The 17,696-nt window shown below is 49.4% G+C and overlaps 1 protein-coding gene across 6 annotated transcripts in view; it reads right to left on the reverse strand.

Moving 5' to 3' along the window:
- Atp11a (ATPase phospholipid transporting 11A) overlaps window positions 1–17,696 on the reverse strand; it is a 106,015-nt gene that overhangs the window by 20,261 nt on the left and 68,058 nt on the right. For all 6 annotated transcript variants that reach the window (XM_041673608.1, XM_041673607.1, XM_041673611.1 and 3 more), the window contains exons 11-22: window positions 16,986–17,136; window positions 15,908–16,105; window positions 12,887–13,060; window positions 11,379–11,548; window positions 9,368–9,439; window positions 8,826–8,899; window positions 7,535–7,638; window positions 4,665–4,846; window positions 2,704–2,955; window positions 1,314–1,491; window positions 415–517; window positions 92–237 (exon numbers count right to left, since the gene is read on the reverse strand). In XM_041673608.1, the coding sequence (XP_041529542.1) occupies window positions 92–237; window positions 415–517; window positions 1,314–1,491; window positions 2,704–2,955; window positions 4,665–4,846; window positions 7,535–7,638; window positions 8,826–8,899; window positions 9,368–9,439; window positions 11,379–11,548; window positions 12,887–13,060; window positions 15,908–16,105; window positions 16,986–17,136 (1,804 nt within the window). The remainder of the gene's footprint in view (window positions 1–91; window positions 238–414; window positions 518–1,313; window positions 1,492–2,703; window positions 2,956–4,664; window positions 4,847–7,534; window positions 7,639–8,825; window positions 8,900–9,367; window positions 9,440–11,378; window positions 11,549–12,886; window positions 13,061–15,907; window positions 16,106–16,985; window positions 17,137–17,696) is intronic.

Consider the following 17,696-nt stretch of genomic DNA (forward strand, 5'->3'; position numbering starts at 1 on the left):
TCTGATGGTCACTTATTCGCTCAGATAAATGACCGGAAGCATAAAGTCACCAACGAAGGTCTCATGCGCTGAAACTGAGAGGACTCCCTACCTTGTAGAAGAAGTACTGCACGAGCTCAGATATCCTGATGTAATACAAGTGCCCGTGGACAAGAAGCATCTTCTTCAAGTGCTTAAACTTGGGTATTGCGTAGTCGCTGTTCCTTGCAGCTTGGCGACCCTCCTTCCCGATGACGCCTAGAATGAAGGGTGCATATACTGGTGACCAGAGCCAGCTAAGCCCAGGTGACCACTGCCTGGTATCTGCTTGCAAAATAACAAGTCACAGGTGGACACCCAAGGTCTCTCTGCATGACAGGGCACAGCCTGTGTCTACCAAAAGCACAGATCCCAACTAGAGCAGCAATGACTTACCTATGCCCACGTGGGCCTCCAGGATCATGCTGACATCATTCGCACCGTCACCAATTGCTAAGGTGATAGGGTGCTCCTTTGAAAATTTGATTAACTTAACAATCTGGAAAAGAAAGAAACATGGAGTTTATCTTCTGTTTGGATTTCGTTAGGGTTATTAGCTGGGCAGAACCAACTGAGACACACAGCTGGTGTAGGTCAGAGGGAAACTACTCACTGCTCCTTTCTAGAGCTCTCAGACTATTTCCTCCACAGAGGGTCAAACTGTCTCATAGAAACTAAGATATGATCAATGACGTGACTTCACAAAGGCAGGAAGACAAAATTAGAGTAATATCCAGGTATTGGAAAAGCCTGGGACTAATGCAGTCTGCAGGAAGGGGCTGTAATTCTACACCACTTGGTATCACACAATTTTTAAAAAGAAGCTGTTTCTAATGCTATTTTAATTTTCAAACCCGTCATGCATAAAAATCAAATATGTCAACGTAATAAGCACCCTGCATGACTTCTATTTCTTAATTTCCAAGTCTAGTTCTTCATAGACCTCCCCCCATGCACCATGCTTCAGTACAATGCACTTCCCCCATGTACCGTGCTTAAGTACAATGCATTAGGATGAGACAGAGAAGTAGGGAAACTACAGATTGCTTTCTTATTTCAAGACAAGAAATGTAAGTAAGTATACATGCATTTGTATACATCAATTGAGAACCCAAAAATAGCAATGGGAATCCCAAGGCACTATAGCACCTCTCTAGGAGGGGCCATCCATGCCTGACCCTCAAGGAGAATCTAAGACTTAGGTCTGACATTTCTATGCTCCCACTAAGTGTTTGGCTATCAGAGACAGTGAGACTTAAGGAAAGGCTTTCTCCCCATGCAGGCCAGTTCATGACCTGCGCCTTCTGCAAGGGGGCCATCCGGCAGCAGAGCACGGCACTGCAGTTCCTGCAGATCTCCAGGAAGAGCTCTCTGTAGTTGCCTGAGGAACTCCCATCCTCCCGGGGCTTCATTATCAAGGACAGCGCAGCTCCGTCGATGATTAAACCATAGTCATGCATATCTGTTGAAAGTCTGTTGGAGCACACAGAAGGGGAGATCACTCAGTCACCGCTCTACCATACCTGGGGCATCCGCATGGTGCCTGGAGTCAGGAGGTTCCTAGTTCTCTCTCCATCACTCCGACCTTTGCGGAACTGGAGCTACCTCTGTGACACCACTGTGAAATCATAGTCACAGCTTCCTAAGAGTGTGTATAAGTCTCACACTGAGACACCACAAGGTGGGCTTGGAAGGGCAGGTCTTCACGTCTGCTCTCCATGCCAGCCTCCTTCTACCTGTACGGCTAATACCTCGTAGGCTTCTTGCCCTGGTGACTTCACTGTGAGAACATGGTCAAAGTCTCCCTTTGCTGGGCTATAAAGATTTATTTATTTTTATCATTTTAAAGTATGTATAATCTGTATGTAGGTGTGGGCACATGTCTGCTGAGACCAGCGGAGTCTGACCTCCCAGGAGCTGCAGTTGCAGGCAGTGGGAAGCCGCCTGGCATTGATGCTGGGAATTAACCTTAGGCCCTCTGGAAGAGCGGCACATGCTCTTAACAACTGAGCTATCTCTCCAGGCTCCTTTGCAAGGCCTCAGAATGACAACATCCATAACCCCGAAGTTCTGCAGAGCAATAGGGAAATAACTTTGTGCTCATTTAGAAACAACCTAAAATCTGCACACACCTGGAGGGCTGGCTTGTCCTGCCAAATACATATGACTCTTGACGGTTCAATAAGGGCATGTGCTCTAAGCCCAACTGTCTTAAGTTGAGAACTTATCCTCGAATCTCCAAATGTTCGCTGTGGCACATGCACGTGGACACCCACACAAATAAAGACATAAAATAATGACTCATCAGAATCAGATGAGACAACCTGCAGATGACTCGCCCAGCCCTGGTAAGGGAGGCCCTTGTGAAACGTGTGAACAAACCGGTAGACACTCTTGGGAAGACACTGCTGCCTCCATTATTACTAACCACCTTCTCTGGCAGCACCCCGAGGCACCCACGAGGGACCCACGAGGCACAACAGCAGATGAAAAGTTTACCACTGAAAACATCTTTCTGCATTCTCCACCTATCGGCCTGAAATTGCCTGCCCAGGCACATCCAGCCATGGAAAGGCTTCCATGCCACTCAAAGCCTCTAGGTGACCCACAGACTGTGGGCACACAGAGGTGCAGGATCCCACGAGGTGGGTCTGGTTTGCAGAGGCGGTGGGAGGAGCAGCCTACCCCGAGAAGGAGTCTCTGGTCAGGCTTCCGCTGCAGCGCAGGACTGTCTTGCTCAGCTCGAAGAGGACATCGTGCAGGCTCTGCTCCTCTAGCCTTTTGGTGGTCAGCTCCAGCAGCTGTGTGCTCCTGCGGAACAGCTTGCAGGCATAGCAGGTGGCTGAGGCCGTCTCCATCTTGTCTCCAGTGAGCACCCAGACCTTGATACCTGCCTTCTGCAGGGCCTCGATTGTGTCTGCGGCTTTCTCTTGGAGCCTGGGAAAGTAGAACCCAGACAGTGGGCTCAGGAGCCAAGGCCGCCAAAAAAAGAACTTCAAGAAACATGAAGCCATCAAAATATTCAGCTCTATGAAACAGCACATGCGCAGGACCTGAAGCTGCTCCCAGAGCGCACACCTTATAGTGATGTGCACGAGGTTCTATCAAACAAACACGGATGAGCTACTTAAGGGGCTGTCCTGAGCCACATCCTCTCCCTGAGCCTAACATCCGTCCACAATTCAGTATCATTCCACTTAGGAGAATCATTAAAACCAGAAACGAAATGGAAAATGGAACTGGGAAATATGGCATTTCCTTTTGGTACCATTTGTTCTCATATTGTTCCTTATCAAACTGGAATCCAGGCTCTATTGGAATCCAGTTCAGAGGCTGGTAATAATACCAGTGGCCCCACAGCTCGCTAACATTCATTGCTGGCTCAGCATGTGCCAGCATGGTGTGAAATCTGGTATGACCTTTCACCTCTACATAACCCTGCAAAGCCATCGAGTCCCAGGGAGGAAGCGCCTGGCCTGAAGTGTGGAGACGCCATCACTACAGATGCACAAATGAGGACAGCTACCTCCGATCTTGTAACTTTTCTGAGCAATGATAAGGAGCCCAAGGTCTAGACTGGTAAGGATGCTGACTCTGGGTTTTAAAGAAGAAACTTGTGATCAATCATCACTTCAACGGGACATCATATCTGTAATCCCAGGTGGACACGTGTTCTATGTCACCTGGCCTACACAGCGAAACCCTGACTAGAAGAGAACATTGTTTTACTGCCACTGATCCCTAGTGCTCCTGGGTGTCAATCCTCCATGCTCTGTGGCCTAACTCCAGCCATGTCAGCTGCCCACAAGGGCTTCTTGCACATCCACTGAGAAGCCCCCTCCCTGGAGCAGCCTAAAGCCCTTTCTGCATCACTGCCCTCAGGCCACGGCAAGAGCTCCTGGCTCTCACCCTGTAACTGAGAATTCAGAAGCGTTCTCACATTTTATCAGCTGTGACTACTGGGTTAGTCCACTTCAATCTGTTAACTTTCTTCAACAAAGACAAACATGTCGAAGATATTAAAATCTAAAAAGTCAAGCTGTGCTCAGAAGAGCCAGCAGCAGGTTCCTACAAATAGTAGGAAAATTACTACTAATTCCTTTCTAAGGCAAGAAGAGAAACTGGATCTTCCATGTGTAACATGATGTCAAGATGTCACTTTCACTATCTGGAAGAAAGTGCCTTTTCAGGGACCTTATGTGTGGCCAGGAACGTATCGCCCAGCTCTGGTTTTCTGGGTTGTCGCTCTACATGAAGGGAAACAGTGAAGCTGTCCTCAGCGAGAACACACTGGCACTGGACGTGTGTGCCATCCGCCCACCCCACTCCCACGGCCTCTCCACCTGTAACTGTGGAAGTGTACCATCCGCCCACCCCACTCCCACAGCCTCTCCACCTGTAACTGGACGTGTGTGCCATCTGCCTACCCCACTCCCACAGCCTCTCCACCTGTAACTGTGGACGTGTACCATCCGCCCACCCCACTCTCACGGCCTCTCCACCTGTAACTGTGGACGTGTGTACCATCTGCCCACCCCACTCCCATGGCCTCTCCACCTGTAACTGTGGACGTGTGTACCATCTGCCCACCCCACTCTCACGGCCTCTCCCATCTGTTGTTGAACAGACACACATGGCAGCGTTACCGGTCCTCTACAGCTGTAGCACCAAGCAGAATCAGGTCCTTCTCAATCTGCTCGTAGGCTTCTGCTAACTTCTTCTCCCGATCTTGAAGCGCCACCTTGGCGGTCTGCAGCAGTCTGCAAACATCCTTATATTCTTCTGGCTCAAGCCGCTTGTAGGCAACACACAGGGTCCGCAGACCCTCCTGTGGAACACAAGTCAGTGTTTAACGTAAATCCATCATTGCCTGCTGAATGTATTCTCAGGCCTTCTTCATACCCATCTGAAGAGAGTGAGTCATAACCCAGCCACCCTCAAGGAATTACTGAATTACATTAAATATGGACAATCATGTACATCTAGAACTGTAACCTACGATACCTCTACCAGGCCACTACAACAGAACATAGACTTTTTCCCTTCATGTAAACAAACAGAGTTTATTTGTGTTTTGGGGAGATAACTTGTAATGTTGTGGTAATGGTTTATCCAAAGCTGGGAGCCTGTCAGAATCCGACAGTAGTGAATACCAAGGAAGACTGCAAGTTTATTCATCCACACGCTGGGTACACGGGAAACTAAAACAAGCCTGAAGGATGAGGGGTTCTGACATGCGTGAAGAAGGTGACCTGCCAAGTCACACCAAACTGTCCTGGGCTCCTGGTGTGGCTCCCTTGGGCGTCTCCTGCTCTTCCACCTTACCATGTACAACAGTGTGACACTCACGGGCCTCCTCAACATGCACCGCAAATCCTGGATTTGAGACTTTTAAGAACACTTCCTGCATGTGTTGTCAACTTCTTACAGCTCTTTAGCCCTCCTAACGTGTGTGAAGGACAGACCCTGCTGTCAACAGTTCTAACCCTCACGAGGGAAGGAAGGGCACAGGCAAACACTGTGCTCCAGCCACAAGTCTGAAGAGTCATCAGACGAGGAGGTCTCTAAAGACAGAATGTCCAGGATGGAGGGTGCTCCATCCATAAGTCTGAAGAGTAGTCAGACGAGGAGGTCTCTAAAGACAGAATGTCCAGGATGGAGGGTGCTGGGAGTGGTGAACTGGGCTTTCAGTAATGAACGAGCCTCTGCTTGTGAAGGCAGAAAGGGACTTTCTACTGTGGCGCGCCGTGAGGTGGAGCGCCTTTCTGAAAGCCTCTGGTTAAGCAGGACAAAAGTCCTGTGTGAAACACTACCAAGCTATAGAAAGCACAATTACACCCAGAGAGCACTGTAGAGCACCGCCCCTTATGAACACACATGAAGTGAACCTCAAATGCACACCAGCAAACTGGATCCAACAGCACTACTCCAACATGAAAGGAATGTGAGCCACGGCTGAACGCAACTCGTCCCCAGATGCCAGACTGATCCAGCCTAGGAAATGGACTAATGGAACACATGGTGTGGCCAGGGTGAAGCCCCACGTGATGACTGAACTGGTGCAGAGGAAGTAACTGAAAACAACACAGAGACGACTTCACGTGGTTCCCCGAGAACGGGTCCAAGGCGAGGAGAGGGCGGGACTCTCTCGCCTTTTCACATCTGCTGAACACAATTCAGCACCACAAATTCTACCAGAGCAATTTGGTAAGGAAGAGGGGCACCCAAATCCAAAAGAATGCTTTTCTCAAGACTGCACATGCAGATGGCCAGCTCCTGCAGTTGGAAAACCATAAAGAACGTATACCTCCTCTCAAGAAATCCCAGAGCTATTGCATGAATGCTGTAATCAGCACAGGCGTGCTGGCAGCACCTCACACGTTCCCAATACTCACTCTGGGAAGGAGATTAAGAATGCATTCTAACCACAATTATACCAGAAAGAAAACATTCATGAATGTGCTTACTCACGGAGGAAAAGACTCATAGACTGAAAACTACACAACACTGAAAATCACAGAAGAGCAAATAACAGAAATGTGTGTTTCCGTGGAGTTGAAGATTTCATCTTGTTTAGATGACAATGCTACTCAAAGCCATTTGGAGTCTTGTGATCCTATGGAACTCCCGATGGCGATCTCCGCAGGAACTCAGGGAATTTCGGGGTATTCAGAGAGCAGTTCTCGCTGGGCTTCAGTCTCAAATGTCCATCAACAGGTGAACAAATGAGTAAGTCGGGCATCAGCACAGATGGGCTGCTCAGTGGGAAAAGGACGCTGTGATGCTACTGATAAGACCACGCCAGAGGGTCAGGGCTCATCTACAGTGACAGCAAACATTGGGGGCTGATGGGAGCTGACGGAGGGGAATACAAAGGTCTGGAGGACACTGTGTGGCAAGGCTTTTACAAGTGTGAATCAAAAGCTACCCACTTTTCTCTTTAAGATGAACACACTAATATATCGACTATAGCTCAATAGAGTATTTTAAGAAGATGTACTTTCAACACAATTAACTACTTCCCTTTAGGAAAATGATTCTCCGGTGTGGAGAACCATCCAGAACAATGCAGTATGCACTATGTCAGTGTTCTCATTAACACAAAGTGTGTCTCTAGTGATGCTCCTGGAGGTGACTGTGGGCAGAAGGCGTCAGAATCCCCAATGTACCCACTTAATGAAAGTGAACACCAGGGCTTCAAGAAGTTTGTCCTAATAAGTTCAGTGAAGCCAGCACATGCCTTCGGCAGCACCACACGGGGACCTTCTCTGAGGGGATGTGACCGAGCTGTATCTGAATGTCTATCTAGTACAGCCTCTGCAGAATGCAGCAGAAAGTCATCTAATCCCAGGCATGGGGTCTCTCTGGCTCCTCAGTCCTGGGAGGAACAGCTGAGAGGATGTGAGCTGCCTCTGCAGGAGAACGGCTAAACGGGAGGATGACCTCCAGCATAGAAAGCCACAGGGCTGAGTGAAGAGTGCAGAGCAAGGGGGGCTGGAACAGGGCAGCGTCTTACCACTGCATTGCGCTCGACTCTGGACCGGACCTGGTCCACTTTGCCTTCTATGACCCGGGGAAATATTGAAGAATCTGCTCCTTTGCAAAACAAGTAAATTTCTCCTGGAAGACGAGGGAGAAAACAATGCTGGATTTAATTACTACACGGGAAGACACATTTACTTTTCAGCTTGTTATTAATGAAAACAAATGACACCAGTGCGGAGACCATTTCAAAGTACATCTTAAAGACCAGTTAACACACTAAGATCTGAAGGAGGTGCAATCCATGAAATACGCCAGGGCCCCATTTTATTCCTACAGCCCATCGGACTCAAGACAGTCAGGAGCCATGAACAATGAGGGCTCCCCGTGAGGAGCAAATACTTCCTGAGTCGGGTTGGGTAGGCAGGGTGGGCATAACAGAGCAAAGAGTGTGCTCCTGGCCCAAAAGGAGTGTTCAAACTCCATGAAATGCCAGAGGCGAGTGCATGACTCTTCCCAAAGTGAGTCTTCCATGGATAGGCCATCCTTTGTCTCACGAAGCTTCATGAGAAACTCTATCTTCCACATCCCTAGCCTTGTCCTCGGAGCTCTGAGCACCTTCGTGTTGGCTTGCATGTTCCTTTTCTCAATAGGAAAGAAATTTCTCCTTCCAGGTAACAGACACTAACAGACAGCAAAGAAGCAGCCACCAAGCAGAGAAAGCAGCTCTGATGACACCTGCTCAGTCCAGCTGCTCTGCAGAAAGTCTCAGCCCGGCCCTCGGCTGCCTACTCTGTGAAACACTGTCTCAGCCCGGCCCTTGGCTGCCTACTCTGAAACACTGTCTCAGCCCAGCCTTAGGCTGCCTACTCTGAAACACTGTCTCAGCCTGACCCTCGACCCTCGGCTGCCTACTCTGAAACTCTGTCTCAGGTCCTATTCAGTTACCCTGCTCAGATGGTAAGGAATCTGCCTTGCAAGCATGATGACCTGGGTTCAATTCCCAGAAGCCATGCTTAAAGAGGCAGTGTACATCTGCAATATCAGTGCTGGAGAGGCAGGGACAGGAGGATTTCTAGGGCTCGCTGGCCAGTCAGTCTGTCCTAGTCAGTGAGAAACACTGTCTAAGATAAAAAAACAAGGGGGGCAATGCCTGCGGAATAACAGCCCATGTTATCCATGGTAACACAGAAACACTCCATTGAATGTACACACACATACACATGCACCTGCATGTACGTGTACAAATGTGGAATGGTTTTTATTCCTAGAGAATTACCCGCCAGAATAAAGCCACCACCATGTAGCATCAGGAGAAATCTCACCTGTGGCAGACTTTACGATCACACTCATTCTTCTCCGCACAGAGTCAAAACTGAGGACTTCCAGCAATTCAAATCTGAAACAGAAACGTGGGGCATTTATTCTCTGCTGCCAAGAAGGTGCTGAGTTTGAATGATTTCCAAATGATCGTACCAGCAGGAAGGGGGCGTTCTCACCACTCCCTGTGCCCTTTCCACACTGTGTGGATGCCCTTGTGGATGTTCTGGGCCTCAGAGGATGCCCAGCTCCAGCCCTGTGTTGGGATCAGTGCTTAAGAGTGCTGATGGGTCAGTCCAGGCTATGACTCCGCCCAGAGGGTCGTAATATCTGTGTCTCACTTAGACTCTCGCTAGAACCTGCAACTCTCATGGCAAGTCTGACCATCTCTCCAGGAGACAGAGCTGCCACTGAGTTCAGCTCAGACAGGGCCTCTGAAGCACTGCAGTGTGCGGACTTGCCTCTCACATGGTCCCGGGCAGCTTAGTTCAAAGATTAAGACTTAGTTCTTTCCCAGTGACACAAATTCATGCAGACAGCTCCTCACCTCTCGATGTCATTCTCCCTGTTCAGTATTTCCATGTAATTGTCCTTCAGTCTCAGATATGTGAAACCAAGCCTGCAGCAGGAAGAGAAGGCAAACCCAGGGCTGAATCTGAAATCCAGACAGGCCTCTTCCAGGGAGTCTTCACTGTATACTGGGCCATCCTTCTTAAGGAAGCACTTTCATCAGGACAGGTTGCTGGGTGCATTACAGAGCCAGGACACGGGACTCAGATTTATTTACCACCTCAGAAAATGACCCAAGAGTTTGCGCCCTACACTGAGAAGGTGCACTCTGGGGATGCTGGTGGCTTATGGAAAGCCAGGATCAGGTGTCTGGGCTGCACTTTCTGCTTCTAACCACATTTCACTAACTGGTGAGTGACTTCAGTAGAAATAGAAACCTCAGAGGCTATCTGCCACAGTGTGAACAGCCACCAAAGTCCCCAGGTAGAAACAGCCCTAGTGCAAATGTCAAGGATGGTTGGCCGGGAAGACTTTGCCTTTCACGAAATGATGAGTATGGCCACCACAGGAGAGGGTTCCTCACACACAGAATAATTCTGCCCTCTCGTCCTCTCTCCAAGCTGCCACCATTCTGGGCACAGAAGAAACCCTCTGAGATGCTCGTGCTTTGACCCTGGACCTCCCAGCCCCAAACTGTGAGAAATACATTCTGGGATTTTTTTAAAAAAAAATAATTTAAAAAAATATAAATTATGTAGCCCTTGGTCAACCTAGTTATCTGACAGGATATAGGCCCATAGTGACTATTTGCAGTGATGCTGGCCCACACTCCCTCTACTGTAAAAATGAATACCTCTAGCCATGAGGCACCTGCCAGGACAGTAAAGGTCTGACCTTGAGTAGCTTTAATAAAAGATGGGACAGAACACACTAGCCCATCCGGCACCAACTACCATAGCAGTCAGGGGCTGGGCATATGGGTGATGATGGCCACCTGCTCCACTGGGCGCTGTCCTCAGCTGAGAGAAAGACCCCTGGGAGAAGAAGAGCTCATGGACGGCGGGGCAGCCTGACCTGACTTTCCTACCTGCAGCAGTCATGGCTTCCCTCTATAAATCAATGGTCCTCAACTTTCCTAATACAGTTCTTCATGTTGTGGTGACCCCAACCATAAAATTATCTCATTGTTACTTCAAAACTGTAATTTTGCTACTGCTATGAATCATAATGTAAACATCTGATATGTGACCCCCAAAGGGGTTGTGATCCACTGGTTGAGAACTATTGCTATAAAATGCTTCTAAAACTAGCCTCAGGGGCCTTGAGGTGGTGGCATGCGCGCGCGCGCGTGTGTGTGTGTGTGTACTGGGGTGGCCTGCACACCTACTAAGGGCACTATCATTCACACATCTTTACCACTACCTAAACTTTATAGGAAAAGCAGATTTGCTTAGTCACAAGCCCGCTCACTACTCTGAGAGGTGAGGTATGAAAATGTTCTCTCTGTGTTCTCGGTCTCTGAAGGCTGCACACATTGTTGGTGGCAGCACTGGGAGTTTACTGTTCCATAAGAACTGTGAGCTGAGAAGGTTAGTGATATCCCTGACCTGAAATTGTGTCACACGTCTGGAGTGTTTTTCTGGATGTCTGTGTCTCATGCCACATCTCACACAGCAGGAAGAACTCCAGGAAGACCCCCTCGTCAGTGTAAAAGTCCCAGGTGGAAAGACCCAAACAAAGAAAGAACAGTGACAGGCAGAGACTGCATCTAGCTGTTAGCTCTCCAGGTCAGGTGACAGGGAGAGCTGCAGAGAGTCGGCCTTGGTGCTTGGCATCTCGGGATCAAAAAGAAGGCCTGGGGAGGGTTTCTTTTTTTGACAGCAATACACACAGAAAACACAGCAACAAGGGCTTATGTTGCTGACAGGAAAGCTACCTCCACAAAAAATGCAAGGGCCCTGAGGTCACAATACAGAATTTTCTAGAATGACTCATAAGTTGGGTTGCAGATCCATTACCAACACTCTGAGACCAGCCGTCCGACTCACCTCTGCACACCTTCAACCAGGGCAACCTCATCAGGCGAGGACGATATATACACACAGGACTTAGAGTCTGGAGATTTCTGGGGACCATCGACATCGTCCCCAGGATCGTCATCCTTCACCTGGACGGTGTGGCACAGGCAGAGAGCCCTGAAAAACAGCTCCTCCCGCTCCTGTGGAGACAGTCAGGGAAACTGTAACACCTCTGCCTGCGGTGGGGAAAATATGAAAGAGACAGCAGATTGGACAGTCCCACAAAGCAGAGGCTAAGACCTCCCGGGGGTGGGAGGTGGGATTGTCATTAGCTTGTCTCAGTGGTTACAAAAGAGAAGCACGTGGGACTCCTTCATGCTCCAGAGTTGCCATGGCAACTCATATAAGTATTAACAGGCAGTGAAGACTGAAAGAAGGGGTTTTGCTCATAATGACACTCCTAGGAAGCAGGAATGCATGGTTATAAACACACTCAGGAATGGCCATGTCCTGTGGGGAAAATGTCACCCATGCAGTTGGCACACTCATTCCTGGAAACCCTACTCTCCAGTTCCTGGCCACAGCGCCTGTGTGGCAGTGGCAGTCTGCTACTGGCAAAGAGTGCTGTACTTCACATGACTTAATCTCCAGCTGTGTGCCCGCAGCCTGAAGCTCAGTCCTAACACAGCCCTGGAAGCAGATGCTAGGAGCCCCATGTTGAGCTGAAAAGAGTCATGAGGGCACCGTGGGCTGACCCAGTTCAGAGTCCAGCTTCCTCAGTGATGGCTACACCCTGTAGTCAGATTCCTGAGGTCCTCAGTAGCTGGGAAGCACAGTGGCCAATGATAGGCTTCCCTGACAACCAATGTGGTGGGTGGGATTTGGGGTTGGTTTGGGAGGGTGTGGAGCTATGGCAGATCTCAGGATGGCCACGGGGCATCTACTCCTTCCCCTTTATTGAAAAATGGTATCAATTGGAGCTCACATTGAAGGAGTTCTGACTGTGAACTGCTCATCTGTCGTTAACAGGCCAGTGTTCTGCAGTCATGATTTACCCTTTAGTTACCATACAACTGGCGCTGGTTTGAACCTTGACCGGAGACACTAAGACCCGAGGCCATGGCACTCTGGTGTGTGTATGCATGTGTGTGAGCACAAGTGCATCATATATACACATGTATCTATGTGCATGTAAATACAGGTGTGCACATATCTGTATGCACATGCAAGTTGCACACATGCAAACTGTGCATATTCACACTGTTCTCAGAATACTGCCTGTCCTACTTGTGCTTTTTGTTTCTTCCTCCCAGGTCAATTCTATCAGAGGAACCACTGTCAAGACCTCGTGTCTCTTGGAAGGGGACACACCATGGTAGAGTCCAACCATGACCTCACTGAAGTCCTACAATGATTACTGACTTTGCCATACTGCCCAAATGAACGGGGCAGCTTGTGTGAGTGAGAGTGCCCCACCTACTCACATCCCTGATCATGTGGCACAGACACACCCTGCAGCCCCAGGGCCTGCAACCTACCCTTCCACTGACTCCTGGGGAAGAATCAATCATATCGATGCCGGAAGAGTCAGGAAGGACCTGCCCATTGCAGATGACATGAGGTACGTAGACGTGGCCCTCGATGCAGCACTCCTTGAAGGCCATGTTGTTCTCCGTAAGGGTGCCCGTCTTGTCTGTGAAAATGTACTCCACCTGAGGGTACCACACACTCAAGGTAAGACATGTAGGCAGGTGACAGTTCTTAGCCCAAGCCTATTACAATCCTAGTGGGACAGGAACTTCTGAGAGTCTGTCCATATAGATCCACTACCACGTGTGGGTACCCACAGCACCACCCTTCACCCACACAGGTGCCATTTCGGGGAAAGAGGCTCTCCCCTCCTCATACTGGTGACAAATACAAGACGGAACACAATGTGGCCTCACAGAACTTGGCCTCCAGGGAGCCAGGGCTTCAAGTGTCTGTGCAGCGCAGGATGAGGGGAGCCCTGACTCTCCTTAAGCAGGGCGGCACAGATGAAAGAAGGAAGAACTTTCTCTACCGGGCTGAGAGGTTGAGGCTCCCAGGATGGGAAAAGGTTTAGAAGACAGAATACACACAAGGAAAAGGGCAGGTATCTGTGAATTTGAGGTCAGCCTGGTTTACAGAGCTACTTTTAGGACAGTCAGCTGTTATACAGAGAAATACTCTCTTGAAAAACAAAAACAACAAACAAAACAAAACAATTATATGTACGTATGAGTGTTTGTGTATGGGCATACACACACGAGTTTAGATGCCTGTCGGAGCCAGAAGAGTGTGTTGGATCCCTGGGAGCTGGAATTTTAAGTGGCTGTGTGCTGCCCTACAAGGGGACTGGTACCCAAACTTGGGACTCCTGAGAAAGCAGGAAGTGTTCTAACTGCTGCGCCATCTATCCAGTCAAAACCCAGACACAAGTCCCATTATTTCTGTTGGTGGGAGACACAAAGGAAGCATGGCCATTGCTATTTTAGACAGGTCTGCGAGAGTCTTTAATCCCGGGGTCTGACAGTAATGTTAGACTCCAGTGTGATGTGTTTGAGCTCATACCCTTCAACTTTACTGAATTTATTAGTTCTTTTTTAATTATTTTTTTAAAGAAAACAAACTATCTTTTTTCATTATACATACCAATCCAAGTTCTCCCTCCCTCCACACTCCCCATCCACTCCTCAGAGAGGGCAAGGCACATGGCTTTGGGGAAGGTTCAAGGCCCTCCCTACTATACCTAGGCTGAGCAAGGTGTCCATCCAAAAGAGAACAGGTTCCAAACAAGCAAGTACAAGCACTAGGGATAAATGCTGGCGACACTGGCAGAGTTCTAATAGTTTCTTGTTGGTCTTCAGGGTTTTCTACAGCTCTGCAAACAGGAGCGACTTAACTTTCTTTTTCCCTGGCAGGCCAGGGGTAAGCCCCACTGGATCGTGTCAAGTGGTCATTCTGGTGCTGTTGCTAGTTTGCATCTGTGCCCACTGAGGACACTGGTGATCAAAGGCATGAGCTGCCCTGCTAGGCACAGACTGTTCACTCATCCACCTGTAGCATACGACACAGGCAGAGACCACAGAGACTCCACACCTAACTCCTAGGATGCTGGGAAAGCCTTTCCAGCCTCAGCTCCTCCTCCATATGACAGGGATGGGAGGGTCACACAGGAAAATGTGCAAAGCCCCTGAATGAGGTCTACCTGGAAGGCAGTCATTTCTGCTTCAGACACAGACACTGGCTGGTAGGCAGTGTCTGTTTCACAGACAGAACTGCCATCTTGCACTGCAAGATGTACAGGGAGGCACTGGGCACCAGGTGAAACCACTGCTTTGGGGAGGCACTGACTGGTGCCAACCCCGGTGGCCCAGCACACTGAACACAGGCTGCAGCCTGCCTTGCTCAGGACAGGACAGTTGAATTCTGTGATTCTGTGATGGACTCCAGGTTGGGAGAGACATCCTGTCCCAGGGCATCCCTGGACATTGCCCTAAACTAATTTCTAAAGAACAGACCAATGTGTTACGCAGGAGGTGGGGCATGAAATACCCTGGAGGAACATATCAGAAAGCTGGAACTCTGACAGGCAGTGTCCTCTGCAGTAACAGAGGCTTTCCCCAAGGCAGGTGGGGACATGTGCCTGTCAGTCTAGACTGTTTACATGGTATTACTAGGCAACTGCAGGGCAGGTCCAATTCAAATGGATGATTTATTTAATGAACTGCCACATGCCAAAAGGCCCTTCCGGTGACGTAAGGATGGGAAAAGGTCAGAGACTCCCCATGAGGCTGGATGAGAAGGAAGGAACCAGTCTTTCTGGGGTATTCTTTCCTATGCAGCAACACGGAGGTCTGCAGTCAGCAGACTGAGTGTGTGCCAGCCCTCTCTTACTCTGAGGGACCCTGATGGCCTCACAGAGAGCACAGGCAACAGCTGTGGTGTGCATGAGCATTGTCCTCACGAGGGGAGGCCCTGCATGGCTGTCCCAGATGTTGTGACTGTAGGCTCACATCCGTTGTCTCGTTCTGCACTGCTCTGGAAATCATAGCACAGACCATGCAGGACTCCCTGGTTCTGAGCTAAAGGACTATGGTCCTTCTGTTTGCTCCTCCTGCTTGATGTGAGGTGAAGGGAGCAAAGCCTCAGGGAAGTGCTGTGAGAGTGGCCTCCCACCATGCTCTGCATTCTTTTAGCTATGAAGCGCAGGATAAGTGAGCAAGCCCTGGGACTGTGCTTACTCCTCTCAGCTAGGGCAATCATCACTTTTTCACATTATAAAGTTAAAAGAACCTTATTGAGTGTTATTACGTAAATCAAGTTTAAAAAGATACACTCAGGAAAAACAAAACCACTATCAGTGTATTTCCAATGCTGCCCTTACTTCTGATTTTCACCGTTGCAGCATATCTGCAGGCCGAGTGCAAGACCTGCATGAACTGCCAGTAATCAAGGAGAGCCCAGACCAACTAGGGCATAGTCAATTAGCCTTAGTAGGGCTAAGAAAGCAGGCAGAGTCTCTAGAAGATACCTACCTGTCCCAACTCTTCGTTTAGATCAGACGTGTTAACCAGAGGCCCTTCCCCCATCTCCTCATCAAACATGTCTTCATCCCAGGTGATGAAGTAGGAGCCAAGGAACTTCTGCATCTCCACTGTGACATACATGGACACTGGGATGATGTAATTGAAGAGGACCATGAAGGCCAGGAAGTCGGTGAAGGCCCTGAGAAACTGAGAGCATTGACTGCATAAGGAAATGGCAGGTCACATGGAAGGGACAGGAAACCTCAGACTGTCAGCTCCTACCCCAGTCAGATAAGTAAACATAAGCACTTTCACCCGCAGACAAAGACCCACTGGGAACCGCTGTCTGTCATGTCTTGCTGAGGTCTGTGCTGGTGGAGAGATGGGGAGGGACAGGCACAGAAGCTCACACTAACCACACCGTCAGGGATGTGGAGAGGCCATGCCGAGTAGGGCCCAAAAGGAATGCCACTTTTGAGTACTCATGATATCCCTCTGTAACTAAAAATCCTCAAACTTAGGACGAGATAGGACCTTGCTATATAGTGACTTTCTCTTCAAACTCATGATCCCCAGTCTCTGCCTTTCTCTGGGATGACAGGCACGCCCGCCACACTCAGCTCCGGGGACTTCTCTGTATAGTTATTCCTCTTTGAGGCTATTAGGGAGAGGTGATCTGTCAGACGGAACACAGCATCATGCAGGGTCTGTGCTCGCACACAGGGCTACATCTGTACCAGCCCTGATGTAACGTCAGTGCATATGGCTCTGCTCTGAGGCCAGAGCCTTTTGTCCCCAAGTTACCACAAAAAGCAGCATTTATCTCAATGATGTGCTGAGTTTTGAAAATACCAAAATGATTTTGGTCCTTTACACATTTCTTTCCAGGCTTATCCATTCTAGTACCCAAGGATGACAGGCAGCTCCCACCTGCCTACACCAGGTGCCAGTGATGGCCTCTGTCCTAAACTGGGGCAAGGCTCCATTCTGCCTGAAGCAAATTTGCCTTTGTAGTTTCCTGGTGCCATCTTTTTTGTGACAATGGCCTAAGGGCCACCTCCCTCACACAAGGGAAGTGCTTCCATACCAGATTCCTCTGGCGCTCGGACTCGGTCTTCTGGTTGTACCATGGCTCATCTCGGAAGGGCTCACTCTGCCACACATACTTCAGCACCGTGTTGATCAGGGCCTTGCTCACCAGGATGCAGAGGTACACGATCAGGAATGTATTCATTGACCTACAGGGAAACAGCCCAGCCTTCAGATGTCACTCTGGTCCTTCCTCACCATGAAGGGAAAGCACAGACACTCAGCAATGCCCTGGAGGGCACTGTCCAGCCTGACCCAGGAAGATGAAACTCCAGCTCATTCACAGCTACCTCTGCCAATGCAGGACCAGAGCCACGGGAGGAGAGGGAAAGATACATGCTGCCACATGGCTGATGAACCTCTCCTGAGGTTCCTGAACCATGGGAAAGACATCCAGAGTCAGCTTAGAGCTTGGTGATTCTCACTCTAGGGTGAGCAAGAAGTGAGTACCAGAGAAGTGCCTGAGGCTGGAACACAGCTGTACTCAATCAAGGTGATTTTCACGGTCTTCTTCTGAAGCCCATGCATCACACCCAGATGTCTGCAAGCAGAGCATCCTAGCTGATGAAAAGCCCATCTCCATTCTCACACTTAACGCGGCCACAGACAGGCCCAGGGATGGCATCCCTAGCGTCCCTGCCAGTGTCCTACTCCTGGTAATGAACTAGCTCCCGCTGCTTCACTCTGTGACATGGAGACCGTCCACACC

This window comes from Microtus oregoni, unplaced genomic scaffold, assembly GCF_018167655.1.
Source record: "Microtus oregoni isolate MIOR12 unplaced genomic scaffold, Mior012 000024F_ref0000369, whole genome shotgun sequence".
NCBI classification, from domain to species: Eukaryota; Metazoa; Chordata; class Mammalia; order Rodentia; family Cricetidae; genus Microtus; species Microtus oregoni.